Below are 15,219 nucleotides of genomic sequence, written 5' to 3'. Positions count from 1 at the left end.
TCCCACCAGCGCCCCGGGATATCTTAGGACAAGTGCTGTCCCTTCGGAGGAAGGCCCCACTTGCTCACATCCCATCATCGCCTTCTCCAAGCAGAGAGAGAAAGACTACGAAGGTTAGCCACCACACCTGCAGAGACAACTGTGAGCCTGTCCCTGTCCAAGTCGGCCACCTGGACAGCCCCTGGGTGAGAGGCTGCGGGGTACAAGTCCTGCCCCCACCCCACCACTCTGACCCCGGCCAAAGCTCTTGGCACAACAGACATCCCGACTCTACTCACCGGCGGAAGCACAGACAGACAACCAACCTCCCCGGATGCCCCTTCCCCACCCTCCTTGACAGCCGTGATCTGGAGGAAAGAAACCCAAACTGTGATCTCTTCGAGGGGACGCTCAGGCTGGCTCCTCCCCAGACAGTACGAACAGATGATCAAAGTGGGAACACCTGGGACAGGAAAGCCACATGTTACTGCGAAGCCACAGACTCAGTCCGCAAAGGCGGCCACGAATTGCACACTCATCGCTGGAAACTTGGATGGCATTTCACCAGGAAACCTGTGCCCCTCTTGTGACCTCTCTTGACCTCCCCCTGCTGTGGCCCCCTCAAATCCTGCTCTAGGACCCAGGGCCCTTCTGCTAGGACCTCTGGACACCCACAGTCTAGAAAGGACATCTATTACGTGGATGGGCTGGCATCTGGACCCCTTTCTCCCTGGGTGTGGCCTGGGGCCTAGATTCTTCCAGCAGGAGCTCCACGCTGAGCCTCCAGGGGCAGGGAGGGGACACTGAGGGGCTGGCCACTCAGAGACCATTTTCTTCCAGGAGTTGGGAAGAGGGGACAAGTCCCCTAGCAGGCCTTGGCCAGGATCCCCAGCCTTGGCGCCATGGCTCCCAGCTGGTTCTATGCCTGGGGTTCAGGCCGTGCTACCTGGGGTCACTGGCACCTCTCAATACCTTCCAGAGCTCCCGGGGCCCAGACCGGCTGTCGTCCTCACGGCGGGGAGCTCGGAGCAGTCCGTCCCCTGCCACACTCCACCCACCATTCACCACCCGTGAGGTCACCCCAAGGTGCATGGCCACTACCTGTCCTACATTCCAGTGTCCCTAGTCACGTGTGTCCTCGGAGCTCAGACCCGCACGCATCCCTCTGACCTCTCTCCTCTCAGCCTGATACAATTCAAACACTCTCTCCCCCCTTCTCCTCCTGACAACACCGTGCTCCGTGGCCGTGTAACAAACTTCCCCAGAATCTATCGGCTTGAAACCTTGTCTCATAGCTCCCATGGGCCAAGGATTCGGGAGCAGTTTTGGAATGGTTCTAGCTCAGACCCTCTCCTGAGGTTAGGGTCAGGCCTGCGGCTGAGGCTCTGGTCGCCTGAAGGCTGGATGAGGGCCACAGGTGCTGCTTCCAAGGAGGTCCCCGCGCACGGCCTGCGGCAGGAGACCTCAGGTCCTCAGCATCCAGACTCCCCCCAGGGCTGCTGGGGCAACCTCACTCCCTGGCGGCTGGCCCCAGGGGGCGAGCAGGTGGGCAGGGAGAGGCCAGAGGAGACCTGGATGCCATTCAAGACTGTCCTGGAGGCCACGTGCCACATTCTGTTCATTAGGAGCAAGTCCCCAAGCCCAGCCCATGCACAGGGCCTGTGGACATTTGCTAAACCATCACTCACACTCACATCTCTCCCTGGAAGGCTCTGAGTCCTGCTCCCCGCAGTGCGGTCATTCCTCTGCAGCAGCAGCCCTCATTACGGCCTCCGCACTGCCCGTCCCTGGAAGCTTCTTGAGGAGAGGAGCGGGGGCTCTCAATGCCCATCCGAGGTGTGAGCGGGTACAAATGAGTGAGAGAACAGGGTGCCCGAGCCTGAGAAGCCGTGGGAACAGGAGGGGAGTGGAGGGGGGGCGGCAGGGGCAGGCTCCTCACTCCACCCAATGCACCTGACCCTGCAGGGCCCATCTCCCTGCAGATGCTCACTGCGGGGCGGGGCGAGCAGGTTAGGGTACCCCCACCACCCGCACTCCCCCCCCCGCCCCACCGCACGTCTCCCCAGCACTCCTCAGGTACCCGCTGCCGTAGGCCCCTCATTCCCAAACTTCCCCGTGATGCTAAATGTCTGTTTGAACAGCCAAGTGCCCATCGTTAAGGTTGGTGTGAAAGTGCACACCAGCCCCTCTGCAGGGGCCAAACACTGCCCCCCCCCCCCGAGCTTGCCCTCGCACTCCCTCTGATGTCCCTCTTTCTGAGAGGGTCACCCACCCCAAGGGTCAACCTGGACCAAACTGGATCCACACCAGAGCCGGAGGCATGTCCCCATCTCAGGGCCACCAATGGAGGCTGTTCTGTTCATCTTCCAAACTCTGCTGGGTCTGCTCAAGGAAGGGGGGAGGGCTGGGGCAGGGAGCGGTCGGCAGGGGCTCAGTAGGGTGAGAGAAACGTGGGGCCCCGTGGGAAGAGCACACCCCACCCCGACCAGCAGGGAGCCTCTAGCCGCGGGGGCAGGATGTAGGTGCTGTAGCTGGTTGTTCAAGGAGGAGCTATTTGTGCTGAAGGAAAGGAAACAGACCTCCAGTGCATCACGAAACCACACCTTCTGGAGGTCACAGCCTGGCAGCCTCCAAGGGGAACATCCCATGAAGACAGAGCCCGGCCAAGTGAGGAGCCCAGAGCAGGTGGAGGACTCTTTACCCCAGAGGCCCACCCCACGGGAGTCAGAAACACCTGCTCAGTGGGAAGGGGTTTATGGTGGCCCCAATGACCCCTGGAGACAAGATTCGGGTTGGTTCCGTGTGGGGGAAACGGCACAGGCCGCATGCATAAATAGCGAAGCGACAGTCCCACCAGCACGCCCCGCTGGACGGCTCCACCCCCCCAGGAACGAACCCCAGAGCTGGGGCTCCCTGAAGCAGGAGAAGCCAGCCGAAAGTCAGTGCTTCCTGTTCCCTGCAGGAGCTCAGACCACCTGGCTGAGGTCAGCGGCTCCGCTCACGGGTGGAGGCAGGATGGTCTCTTCCGGTGCTGGGTTTCCATAGTTTATCTACAGGAAAGAGTGTCTGCAAATTCGCCAGATGGCAGCTCCCCACCTCAGAGCAGGAAGACGGCAGCTCCCCACCTGCTCCGGGCCCCGCAGCAGGGAGCTCCTCCCCGGCCACGGTGTTCTGGCTCCAGACCCCTCTCACAGTGGCAGCGGGAAGCTCGCCCCCCGCCCCCAAGAGCCCTGGAGGTTTGTCAGTGACACGGGCCAGTCGCCAGAGAGGCAGAGCAGAGTCCGTCCCCACGGCCACTCCGCTTCCAGGTCCACAAGGGTCCAAACAGGGTGCAGGGCCTGTCGGCTGCAAAACTGCTGACCTCTGATTTCAAGAGAGCCGCGGAGGACCCAGGGACAGAGCACAGCAGGGCGCCCCTCCCCTCCAGCGCTGTGCAGCCAAGACCAGGGCTCCGGGGCTGTTTCCAGAATGAAAAAGTGGCCTAAGGTGACCGAGCAGCCCGCTGTCCCTTCAGGCCACACCCCTGGACAGCCACATCTGTGGTTGACGGTTCTTTGTGCTTCGGGAGCAAAAAGCCCCTCAGAAGCCTCTCAGAGGCGGGCGTGGGGGACGGGGAAGTAATGACACTTGAGGCAGCTCCAAACCCCAAGGAGGGGTTGCAGGGCCCCCCGCAGAGAGCACATGGCACAGGCAGCAGGTGGCCCATACCCAGAGCCCGCAGGGCGCCGTGGGGGAGAGGCCAGCAGAGTCCCATCAGGGTTATGGTGTTGGCAGGGGCTCTGGCCGGGCACACTCATGGCAGGTGTCGCCTCTCTGCTACTTACTAGGAGGGCGGCTACCATATGACCTGTCCCATGATGTCACCAGGCCCTCTGAGGCCACGCAGAAGTCTGCAAGTCCGGCAATGCCCAGGAACCAGGTTCAGGGTCAGCCTAAAGAGCAGTGACCTGGGTGAGCTCCGTGTTGGGTGTTGATGGGCTCTGCGGGCTGACGGGCACCATGGGCAGGTCCACGCCTAGTCATGCAGGCCGTGGTACTGTCTCAGAAGTCTTGCAGGCAAGGGCCACGTCCTTGGCAATGCTGCGCACACGGTCGGACACCTGCGTCTCCCGGCGCAGGGCCGGGGCACAGCAGAACTTTCGGAAGCAGGCCTTGAAATTCTCATCCAAGAAGGCGTAGAGGATGGGGTTGAGGCAGCTGTTGACGTAGCCGAGCGCCGTGCAGAAGCGCAGGACAGCCACGGCAGCCTCGCTACCCGGCTGCACCCCCAGGCCTTGTGCCAGCACGAAGACCTGCACAGGCGTCCAGCAGCCCACAAACACGGCCACCACCACCAGCACCAGCCGCGTGATGCGCCGCAGGTTCCGGTCTTTCTCGCGGGAGCCGGACAGCAGGCGCACGCCACGCAGCCGCCGGATCATGAGGCTGTAGCAGACGGAGATGACAAGCACGGGGATGATGAAGGAGAAGAGGAAGATGCAGACGGCAAACACGGGGCCCCAGTAGTCCTGTGGGGCGGGGATCTCCACCAGACACTCGACCTCTGCAGGGAGAAAACCAGGGTCAGGGTGGGTGGACCCGGAAGGACGCTCTGCGACCCAGGCAACAAGACCACCGGGGAAGGGGGCCACCCCTGACCTTCATCCTCGACCTGCGCCGAGCCCATGATGGCAACAGGAACACCGACCACGGACGCCAGAGCCCAGATGGCCACGTTGACAGCCTGAGCCTTGCTGGACGTCCGGACATCGAGAGCTCGGATGGGGTGGCAGATGGCCACATAGCGGTCCACACTCATGGCGGTCAAGGTGAAGGTGCTGGTGAACATGTTGTAATAGTCGATGGCAATGACTGTCTTGCACAGGGCATTTCCAAATGGCCAGAAGCCCAGGAGGACGTCCGTGCCCTGGAAGGGCAGTGTCAGCAGCACCAAAGTGTCTGCCAGGGCCAGGTTAAAGATGTAGATGTTGGTGGCCGTCTTCATCTTGGTGTGTCTGCAGAGGACAGGGAAAGGAAGGCTTCATCCAGTGCCCGTGGCCGGACCTGGCAGCAGAGCCCAGGGTCCTTCTTATTGCCGCCATGAGGAGCTCCCAGTCTGAGGCCCTTGTCAAAATGCAGGTTCCTGGGCCCAGCATAAGGGCGTGGAGCTGGGGAGCAAGCAGTCCTCCCAGCACACACAAAAGGGTTCCAGACCCAAAGACTGGACATGGAGGGTACCGGGGCACACATCCACGTGGGATCAAAGAGGTAGGACTCCTGAGAAGAAGAGCCTTCCTCCTCCCTTGCCGGTCCCCCTAAAGACCTTCACGCACTGCAAGGTTGGCCTTACAGACACCAGAGATCTCTAAGGGCTCCAAAGTCTGTAAGAGGCCATGCGCGGCCATCACAGCCCATGTTGTGGTCTGCAGATAGAGACGGGAAATGGTGACAGGAATGGGAGAGGAGCGAATGTGGTCTGGCTGTACCCAAGGAACAGGTCTGGGGACATTACGGCTGCTTAATAAATATCTGTTGACTAAATTAATAGTAATAATATTGGTGATGGTGGGGGGTCATAAGTGTGGGGGGTGGAAGTGGGGGGTGGGTGGGGTGGTGACTGTGTGGGTGGAGGTGGAGACAGCAGTGAGGTCGTGGAGATGAGGTCGCAGAGCTGGGGCGAGTGACGGCGGGGATGACCGTGTTGGCAGCAGCGGCACCAGAGGTGACGAGGCTCCATGTCACTGAACCTACTATAAGAGGATCTGGGTCAGTTCTGCGTCTTAGAGAAAGGTTTGTAATCAGCACGAACAGACCTGAATTATGACCAAACAACAGCACAAGGACCACAATAGCAGACACCTGAGCCAAGCTCGCCACATGGATTTCATTGTCATTTAAGATTTTATAAGATTTAAGATTTTACAAAAGGCTATACTGGTCCACACTCTGTATAGGAGGACACTTAGACCCAGAGGATCTAAGTGGTCTTAAAAAGAGCAGGCAGGGGGGGCACCTGGGTGGCTCAGTGGGTTAAGCCGCTGCCTTTGGCTCAGGTCATGATCTCAGGGTCCTGGGATCGAGTCCCACATCAGGCTCTCTGCTCAGCGGGGGGGCCTGCTTCCCTTCCTCTCTATCTGCCTGCCTCTGTCTACTTGTAGTCTCTGTCTGTCAAATAAATAAATAAAATCTTTAAAAAAAAAAAAAAAAAAGAGCAGGCAGGGACACATGGCGGCTCAGTGGGTTAAGCCTCTGCCTTTGGCTCAGGCCGTGGTCTTGGGGTCCTGGGATCGAGCCCCGCACTGGGCTCTCTGCTCGGCGGGGAGCCTGCTTCCCCCTGCCTCTCTGCCGACTTGTGATCTCTCTCTGTCAAATAAATAAATAAAATCTTTAAGAGATTCATTTTTTTCTTTTTTTTTTTTTTTAAGATTTCATTTATTTATTTGACAGAGATCACAAGTTGGCAGAGAGGCAGGCAGAGAGAGAGGGGGAAGCAGGATCTCCGCCGACCAGAGAGCCGGACACGGGGCTCGATCCCAGGACCCTGGGATCAGGACCTGAGCTGAAGGCAGAGGCTTTAATCCACTGGATTAATTAATCCACCACCAGCCAGGTGCCCCATAAATAAAATCTTTAAAAAAAAAAAAAAAAAGAGCTGGTCAAAAAGCGGATCAAGAGAACCAGAAGACACAGACACATCTGAGAGAGGACTGCTGTCAAAAATATGCAAAAAAAAAAAACCGTTAAAACTCAACAATAAGAAAACAGAAAACCTGGGGTGCCTGGGGGCCTCGATCAGTTAAGCATCTGACTTCTGGTTTGGGCTCAGGTCCTGATCTCAGGGTCCCAGGATTGAGCCCCATCTGGAGCTCCCTGCTCAGAGCCGGGTCTGCTGGAGAGTCTCTCTCTCTGCCCCTCCCCGGGTCTCTCTCTCTCTCAAGAACAAAGAAAAAAAAAAAGCCAAAGACGTACCAGACACCTCACCAATTAGAACAGGGAGCTACTACCGCAGACTCCTGGAACAGGCAAAACCTCGAGCGCTGGTACCTCCGGCCGGCGAGCGTGCGGCGCAGCAGGAACCGTCGCTGTCGCTGGGGGAAGCAACATGGCACAGCCGCCTTGGAAGACAGTTTGGTGGTCTCTTACCAAGCTAAACACACTCCTTGATTTCTACCCAAAGGAGCTGAAAACTTACATCTACACCAAAAAAAGACCTTGCACGCAGATGTTAGCAGCTATGTTCATAACCGCCAGAACTTAGAAGCCGCCACGTCCTGCAGTGAGTGACGAGCGAGCTGTGGTAGGTCCAGAAAATGGAGCAATATTCAGAGATTTAAAAAACGAGATATTGGGAGTGCCTGGATGGCTCAGTCGGTGAAGCGTCTGCCTTCGGCTCAGGGCATGATCCCGGGGTCCTGGGATCAAGTCCTGCATTGGGCTCCCTGCTCAGTGGGGAGTCTGCTTCTCCCTCTGCCTCTGCCCAGCCCTTCACTTATGTCCTTTCTCTCTCCCTCTATCTCTCTCATGAATAAATTTTAAAAATCTTAAAAAAAAAGAAATGAGCTAGTAAGCCATGAGAGCACATGGAGGAAGCTTAAATGGAAATCACTAAGTGGAAGAAGCCGTCTGAGAAAGCTGCAGTGTACCGTTCCACTACATGACCTTCTGGAGAAGGCAGAGCAATGGAGACAGCGAAAGCCCTGTGGTTGCCAGGGCTGGGGGCGGGGGGCGGTGAGAAAGCAGAGCATGGAGCGGTCTCGGGGCAGTGAGACTATTCTGTGTGATGCGCACATGTCAGTACGTATTTGTCAAAACTCACAGAATGTACACCACGCACGAGCCGTAGTGTCAACTATGGACTTGGGGGGACCAGGTTGTGTTAATGTAGTTTCAGGTGTTTTTTAAGATTTTATTTATTTATTTGACAGAGAGGGAGAGATCACAAGTAGGCAGAGAGGCAGGCGGGGCGGGGGGGGGGGGCGGCGGGGAGAGGCTCCACACTGAGCGGAGAGCCGGATGTGGGGCTTGATCCCAGGACCCTGGGATCAAGACCTGAGCTGAAGACAGAGGCTTAAACCCACTGAGCCACCCAGGTGCCCCATAAATAAAATCTTTAAAAAAAAATAATAAAGTCTCTTAAGAAGAGCAGGGCTTAAAAAAAAAAAAAAAAAAAAAAAAACAAGAGCAGGGCTTGTAAGTGGTGCCTTGGGGCAGCCGATCCCAGTCCGCGGGGTCAGAATACATTGTTCTGACACACAGGCTTGTCCCTGCCCATCAGTGTCTCTGGGGACCTTCCCTGTCTGCTCTGATAAGGACGAGGATGCGGCTCTGAGTGTGGATGCCCCACGGCAGAGGAGAGAGACAGAGAAGCGGTGATGACAGGAAGGGTGAAACAGACCACCACAGGCTGGGACACTTGTCACCTGCAGCACACCCCCCCCCGCCACAGAGGGCCATGGGAGCCCGGTCCCCTGGGGTTCAGCACTACAGACAGACAGCTGCTCTTCCCTGCCCCCTGCATAAGCATGTGCACCTTACACACCAACACACACCTTGCATGTGTCCACTCACACACTGGTTTTCCACACGTGGGCACTCACACTGGTGTGGGCGGGGGCACACTTGCATGTGTGTGCTTGTACACACGTGCCCGGCTATAAGGTACACATGTATGTGCACAGGCACAAAGCTCCGCACGTTAACTCATGTGTGGACACTCTCACCCATGCACATGTGCAGACACACATGTATGTGCGTGCACTGTTGTGTACCCACCTACATGTGTGCACTTCACAGATCTGTGTGCTCACCTGTGTGTGCATGCTTGTACCTACGTGTATCCATGCACACACACGCACACATGCACTCCCGTCCTCACAATGTCCCCATGCTGTTTCTATGATGGCCAGTCCTTCTGATCCCCCAGGCTTTCCCAGTCTAAGCACCAGCACATGCTGGAGTCGACCCAGACCCCGCCGGAGCCGAAGGGGAGGGGCTTCGGGCAAAGCCCCAGCACCGGCTGGGAACCTGCTGAGCCAGAGCTGCCTCTCAGGGTCACGGTGAGATCCATGCGATCTTCCCACAATGGCTGGACGAGGAGCTGGGCCCCCCGCGTCAGGGGGTGTGATCTGTCAGGAGTCAGGGGGACATTCGATCGGGGACACGGCTACACCCCCCCCCCACCTACCAGGACCAGGGTGAGCAAGACCCTCCCTTTCCTTCTCCCCCTAGTCCTGTGCCCCCGCCGTGAAGACATGAGTACCCAGGGCCTCAGACCGACCTTGCCCCTGACGCCACCCGACAGGATGACCAGAAATTGAACGGGACAGTGCAGAACCTCTACCTGGCAGGCCCACCCAACACAGCCCCCTGCCTGCTTCCCCTGTGTAGCGGCGCGGGGGGGGTCCCCAGCCTACCTGAGGATGACATACATGACGAGGCAGTTCCCCAGGAGTCCCCCAATGCAGACAGCCAGGTAAAGCCCCACAATGGTGACCTTGAGCCCAAGGGGCAGGAATGCGGCGTGGCTGGTGTTGAGCAGAAGGTGGGGGGGCAGCAGGCTGTGGTTGGGGCTCAGGAGGGACAGGTTGCCCTGCAGGTGGCCACTGTAGAGGACCTCCCAGAAGGGAGCAGGGAAGAGGGACTCCATTCTGCCTCCCTGTGTGCAAAGCCACCTTGTGCCTGGAGGGAACAGGGACACATGACCACAGCACCTGACCCCTCCCAGCCTGGAGGCCTCCAAGCACAGGGTGTGCAGCCCCCGCCACCCCCCTCCACAGCCACGGACGCAGAGGCACACACACACACGCAGAAACCATGGAGACAAGCAGACCTGTGTGCACAGACAGGGATGTGTCTAGACGCGTGTGTGCAGATGAGGACGCGGTCTCGCGTGGCCGACAGTCTCCTGCATGGGACTTGCGTGTGTAGTCACACAGTCACACACCAACACACGTGTCCACCCACAGTGGCTGAGGGGCACACAGATAGCCATGTGTGCACACCACCCACAGAAACGTCCAGACCTGACCTCGGGCACACACAGACACAAAAGGGGCAGAGACACACCCAGAAACCCGTGGGACACAGGACACGACTCCCTCCTGCCCCTCCCCAGTCCTGCCCGAGGGCTGCAGTCTGTCCACACCGGACCCCAGACTCCAGACCCCCGACCCCCACTCCCCTGCAGCTTAGGCCTTACCTTAGCAACCTCCGTGGGAGCCGAGGCTGTGGCGGCTCTAACCCTCAGCCCCGCCGGTGCGGGTCTGGGATGCCACTGCCCGACCAGCCGCAGGTCCGCGCGGGGCTGCGGGGCTGCACCGGGCTGCGGCGGGAGCTGCTTCCCAGCAGATGCCAGACCAGACGCCGCAGCCTGGCGCGGAGCTGGGGGATGGGGCGGAGCCTGCCGCTCCTGAGGAGGAGGGGCCCTGAGGGCGGGGTGAGGGGCCGCAGGGAAGGGGGGGTCGCCGCCCCCCCCCGCCCCCGCACTGGATGTCCTTTGAGCGCACACTGCGGGATGAGCGACAGAGAGCAGCTCCCACACAGGGACACAGGGACGCAGATCCACGCGGGAACTGAGTCGAGGGTTAGACATACGCACAAGGACACAGGGACAGGGGACAGAGAGTCAGGGGGACGCCCACAAGACACACAGACCGGGACACAGAGGCGGGGCCTCGTCTACCACACAGAGACACTGCCTCGGGTGGACCCAGACCAGCCCCGGTTGGCCCAGAAAGGGCCCCTCAGCGGTGTCCCCGGCGGAGCAGGGGCAGGCCAAGAGGAGGGTGTGTGCTCAGCAGGACGCCTGCCTGGCCAGCGCTAAGTGGGTCCGAGGCTCTTGGACCAGCAGGGTGCCTCGACTCCACAGTGCACCCTGTGTGCCCACTGTGCACTCCACAGGTCCACGGTGGAGGCTCATCTGTCCCTGCACGGAGGTCACCGCCATCAGCATCAGCTTTCTGCAGGCGGGAGCGTTACCCCTCCGTGTTGTGAAACCCAGATCCGTCTGCCACTTTGAGACACACCAAGGGTGTCTCTGCCCTAGCTGGGTTCCCAAAGCGACCCCTGAGCTTCATCTCCTCACAGCCTGGGCCCCTAGCACCCGTGCAGCTGAACAGCTCCCATGGAGCTGCCTCCTTCCTGGCACTGGGGTCACATGCTGTGTGGGTGACCCCTTAGCTGAGTCACCAGCCTCCAAGTCATGAGGTCCTTCTTCCTGCACAGGCTCTACTCACAGAGCCTAGACCCTGCCTGGAGCAGCCATCTCCAAGGATGGGGACCTGGTTGCTAGGCGACTGGCAGCAGCGTTGCTAGGATACCTGGCAAATCAGGAGACCACAGAGCAGGCAGATGCCCTAGGACTCAGCATCCCAAGCTGTCCCCCAGGACTTTCCTCTGCATCTTCACTGTAGCAGGTTCAGGGACAGCATGGAGACCCAGGGCACAACCACGGAGACATGCCCTCGGGACATGCAGGGACACACAGGCTCACACGCCCGCAAACACACATTAAGATGCCGAAACAGACACATGACTGAACACACAAACGTGGGTTCGGAAATGCACACACACACTCACAGGCACAAACACATGGGCCACACACACGTGAACCCATACCAACAAGCACTTGAGGCACACGAGTGGCAGGGCAAGAGCAGGGAGACACACAAATGAAGACTTCCGGACCCCCAGGAGAAACACACGTGCCCCCACACCCTCCAGACGAAGCCAGAAGCAGGATCCTGCTGACCTCAGGAGCCCGAGGCGGCTTAGCCTCCGCAGCCTCCCCTCCCTGGCAGGAGCCCACGGAGCTGCGTCCCATGGTGGCCTTCAGTGGCTCCCCGCTCAGGCCCAGACCAGGGCAAGAGGGGGCCGTGAGGCTGGTCTGGAAAGGCCCATGGGAGTGCACCCAGTGGGCCTGGCACAAAGGATAGCCAGAGGCAGATCCCTGGTCCCTCCCAGGACAGTCTCAGTCACCTGGCCCGTGAGTGGCCAGGCTCGGAGGCTGACTGTACTCCCTGAGCACTAAAGGGACCCCACGGAGGGGGCCGGCAGCACAGAGGATGCAGCCCAGGCTTCTCTGGACCCCCGAGCAGCCACGCTGAGACACCGAACACAGGTGTCTCACAGGAGACAGCAAGGGACAAGTTCTGAGAGAGCACTTGTGTCCCATGCAGGCCAAACAAAACGCACCTGTGATGTGGAAATGTTAGGGTTCGGAGCCGACGGCCAAGAAAGAATTCTTCAGTGGAAGAAGGTGTGTTTATTAGTGCACAGGGACAAGACCCGTGGGCACAGAGAGCTGCACGGGGCTTGTGAGGACAGGCCGATTATACACTTTTAAGTGGGAGGGTTAGGGCCAGCACAAGCCTCTGAGGTGTTTCAGAAGCAAGGTTTCCAGGACACTGAGCGGGTTAGCTACTGTTAGGAAAACAGTATCATTACTGTCTAGTAAACCCTCAGTCACGGGACCTTTCCAGTGTATACTGGTGGGTCATACGCCACCAAGCGTATGACTGCCGACATACCTTTGGGGAGTAGAGATAAAGGAAGTTTCCAAAGGAATTTTTATATGTTAAAGTAGACTCAGGCGTGCCCGGGGGGCTCAGTCGGTTAAGCATCCGACTCTTGATTTCCACTCAGGTCGTGATCTCAGGATCGTGAGATCGAGTCCCATGTAATGCTCTGGGCTGAGTATACAGCCTGCTTGGGGCCCTCCTCTCCCTCTCTCTCTCCCTCTGTCCCTCCCGCCACCCCCACCCACTGTACTTGCCCACCCCCTTTTTATCGCTCTCTCTCAAGGAAAAAAAGTAGATTCACAGGACCCCAGGATGTTGGTTAAGATCGCCTTTCGCTCTTAGTGAAGTGTCAACCGGGAGCACTGAGCTCCCAGAGGAGGGTCAAGGGTTTGTCCGTGGGTTTTAAGTAGTAAGTGATGAGGGAGCAGGAGGCCGGCTGAAGACAAAGCAGAAGCTGGCGCCTTGCACCCCCTCTTCACCCGCTCCCCTCCGTAATCTGTGTAGCGTTCCCCGGGCAGCCCTGACTGCCATAGACGATGAACAGACAGTTGACTTGCAGAGATCGCAGTCCTGCGGGACAGCAGTCTCCCTTGCTCTACAGATGTCCTGAGAACTACAAACACGGAGGTTCCCTTCTCAACAGCACAAAGTTCCAGAGGCAAATAACTCTCCGTTCCGCAAGCCCTCATGTCTTCCTCCCACCATAAACCGGGGGAGGCTGAGGTAGAAGGGAATGTGAATGATCGCAGAATCATAACACCCCACCAAGGATCTCCCAGCTATCTTGATGTTAGTGCCTGACCTAAAGATCAAGCCACTAGGGCAAGGCCTCCCCACCACCCCCACCCCGGCACCTTGCAGGTCCTCTTTAACATGTGAAAACTCCCCGAAACCTCCCTTTCCCTCACCTTCCCCCAGCCGCAAGGTACATAACCTGCCACCCCTCACAGCCCGGGGCAGCAGCTCTTCCTGCCCATGGGTCCTGTCCCCGGGCTTTAATAAACCACCATTTTGCACCCAAGATGTCTCAAGAATTCCTTCTGGGTCATCGGCTCCGGACCCCAGCCCACCGGACCTCAGCCCACCGGACCCCAGCCCACCGGACCTCAGCCCACCGGACCTCACCTGGGTTCGCGAACTTCATCAGTAAGGACATTTCATTTTTCATTGGCCTTTGCTTCCCATATCACAGGGAAGCCAGGGACAGCCCAAAGCTCACCTGAATGAGCCCAGAATGCGTGTCCATAAACCCTGGCTTGAGCTGCCTGGGCTGCACTCGGGAGTCATGGCATTTGTGGCCAGACCTGGGTCCCAGAGAGATTTACACCCACAAAGTGGGGCGAGTGCACTTTACTCTTGCCTAGTGAGTCAGGGCAAGGGAGCACCACCACTCGCGGCCACAGGCAGGCACGCTGTCCCTCCCCTCTGCCTCAGCTTTCTTCCCCATCGCTGCGCTGTGCTCAGGGGTCCCGGTACAGTCACCGGAAGACACAGAGCAGCCACGCCAGGGCAGGTCAGCCCCAGCCCATTTGTGCTGTTAAAAAGTAAAAGGGCAGGGCGCCCGGATGGCTCAGTGGGTTAAAGCCTCTGCCTTTGGCTGGGGTCATGATCCCAGGGTCTTTGGATCAAGCCCCAGAGTCGGCTCTCTGCTCAGGGAGCCTGCTTCCTCTCCCCCCACCCACCCCTGCCTGCCTCTCTGCCTACTTGTGATCTCTGTCTGTCAAATAGATAAATAAATAAGTATTGAAAAAAAAGTAAAAGGGCTTTAACAATTCTGAGTTTCATCATAATAAATTTGTTTGAGTTTAGCTTTACCATAGTTATATAATTAAGGCAAGAGGAAGATGGAGCTGTGTGTGACTTTTCAATATGATGTTAAACTCTGTAGTCACTTCATAAAGCTTTGAATTTTATTTTGGCGTTTTATTTGCAGGCTCTGGGGCCATCAACATGCCTTTAGCTCTCAGCATCTCCATCAGCCCTTGAAAAACACGGGCGGCGCCTCCGCCACCGGCAAGGTGTGGGAAGGAGCTGGAAGAGGCTTCTTGCAGGATCGGAGCCGTGTGGGCACCAAGCCAATGAGGAGTAGGGAGGAGGGGTACCAAAGTTTTTCAACCCTGCAAAAACAGAGGGAAAGTTACAAGTCCCTTCTTGTAGGAAAGCATGCCTCAACTTGCCCTATAAAACCCACCCTACTGCCAGGAGCCAGCAAGCAATTCCCCTTCCGTGAGGCCTCCTGGGCCAGACCTGGGAAGCTGAGCAGAGAGCCCAGACCTCCATCTCCCAAAACTCACCACCATGGGAGCACAGAGTTCAGCCAGAAGCAGCCCCTGCCTGGGCTATATGTCTCCAGGAGGCCTGCCTGGAGGAGGCTGCCAGCTAGGTGAGACTCCCTAAGCCCTCATTGCTTCTGGATCCCAGAGACCTTTGTCTTCAACAAGCCCCAGGGTTGGTGCTGAATCCCAAGGCCCAGGCCACACCCCAAAGGCACATCCTGGGCAGGAATGGGTAGCACCTGCGAACAGCTTGTGCCAAGGTTTGGGGGCTGGAAGGATGGACAGTCATTCATTCTGTGGAGCTCGGGACTGGCGCAGGCTCTGCGATAAAGGGACACAAAGGCCAGAAGCTCCGCTGATACCCCACCCCCAAAGCCAGGACAGTTCCCCCCTCAGGGGTGGAGGTCCTAAGCCCCCAAAGGCACCATTGCTCTGACAAAGGAGACATGCCATAGAACGGAGACAGT

The 15,219-nt window shown here is 58.3% G+C and overlaps 1 protein-coding gene across 7 annotated transcripts; it reads right to left on the bottom strand.

Moving 5' to 3' along the window:
• Window positions 1–352: 352 nt before the first annotated feature.
• OPRL1 (opioid related nociceptin receptor 1) lies at window positions 353–10,437 on the bottom strand. Of its 7 annotated transcripts, none has more exons than XR_009405531.1 (5): window positions 10,157–10,425; window positions 9,372–9,636; window positions 4,618–4,973; window positions 1,674–4,522; window positions 353–442 (listed from the first exon to the last, which is right to left on the bottom strand). XR_009405531.1 is itself a non-coding variant. In XM_059407490.1 (5 exons), the coding sequence occupies exons 3-5, from the start codon at window positions 9,602–9,604 to the stop codon at window positions 3,999–4,001; spliced, it is 1,113 nt and encodes a 370-aa protein (XP_059263473.1). In that variant the 5' UTR covers window positions 9,605–9,636; window positions 9,788–9,926; window positions 10,157–10,426; the 3' UTR covers window positions 2,378–3,998. The 7 variants fall into 7 exon arrangements, 6 of the variants coding, with proteins under 6 accessions (XP_059263474.1, XP_059263473.1, XP_059263477.1 ...); XM_059407490.1 differs by lacking the exon at window positions 353–442 and adding an exon at window positions 9,788–9,926 and having other exon boundaries at window positions 2,378–4,522; window positions 10,157–10,426; XM_059407496.1 differs by lacking the exons at window positions 353–442; window positions 10,157–10,425 and adding exons at window positions 8,983–9,083; window positions 9,788–9,871 and having other exon boundaries at window positions 2,383–4,522.
• Window positions 10,438–15,219: the final 4,782 nt, after the last annotated feature.

Source organism: Mustela nigripes, chromosome 7 (genome assembly GCF_022355385.1).
Source record: "Mustela nigripes isolate SB6536 chromosome 7, MUSNIG.SB6536, whole genome shotgun sequence".
Taxonomy (NCBI): Eukaryota; Metazoa; Chordata; class Mammalia; order Carnivora; family Mustelidae; genus Mustela; species Mustela nigripes.
This window is presented reverse-complemented; position numbering and strand designations above follow the sequence as displayed.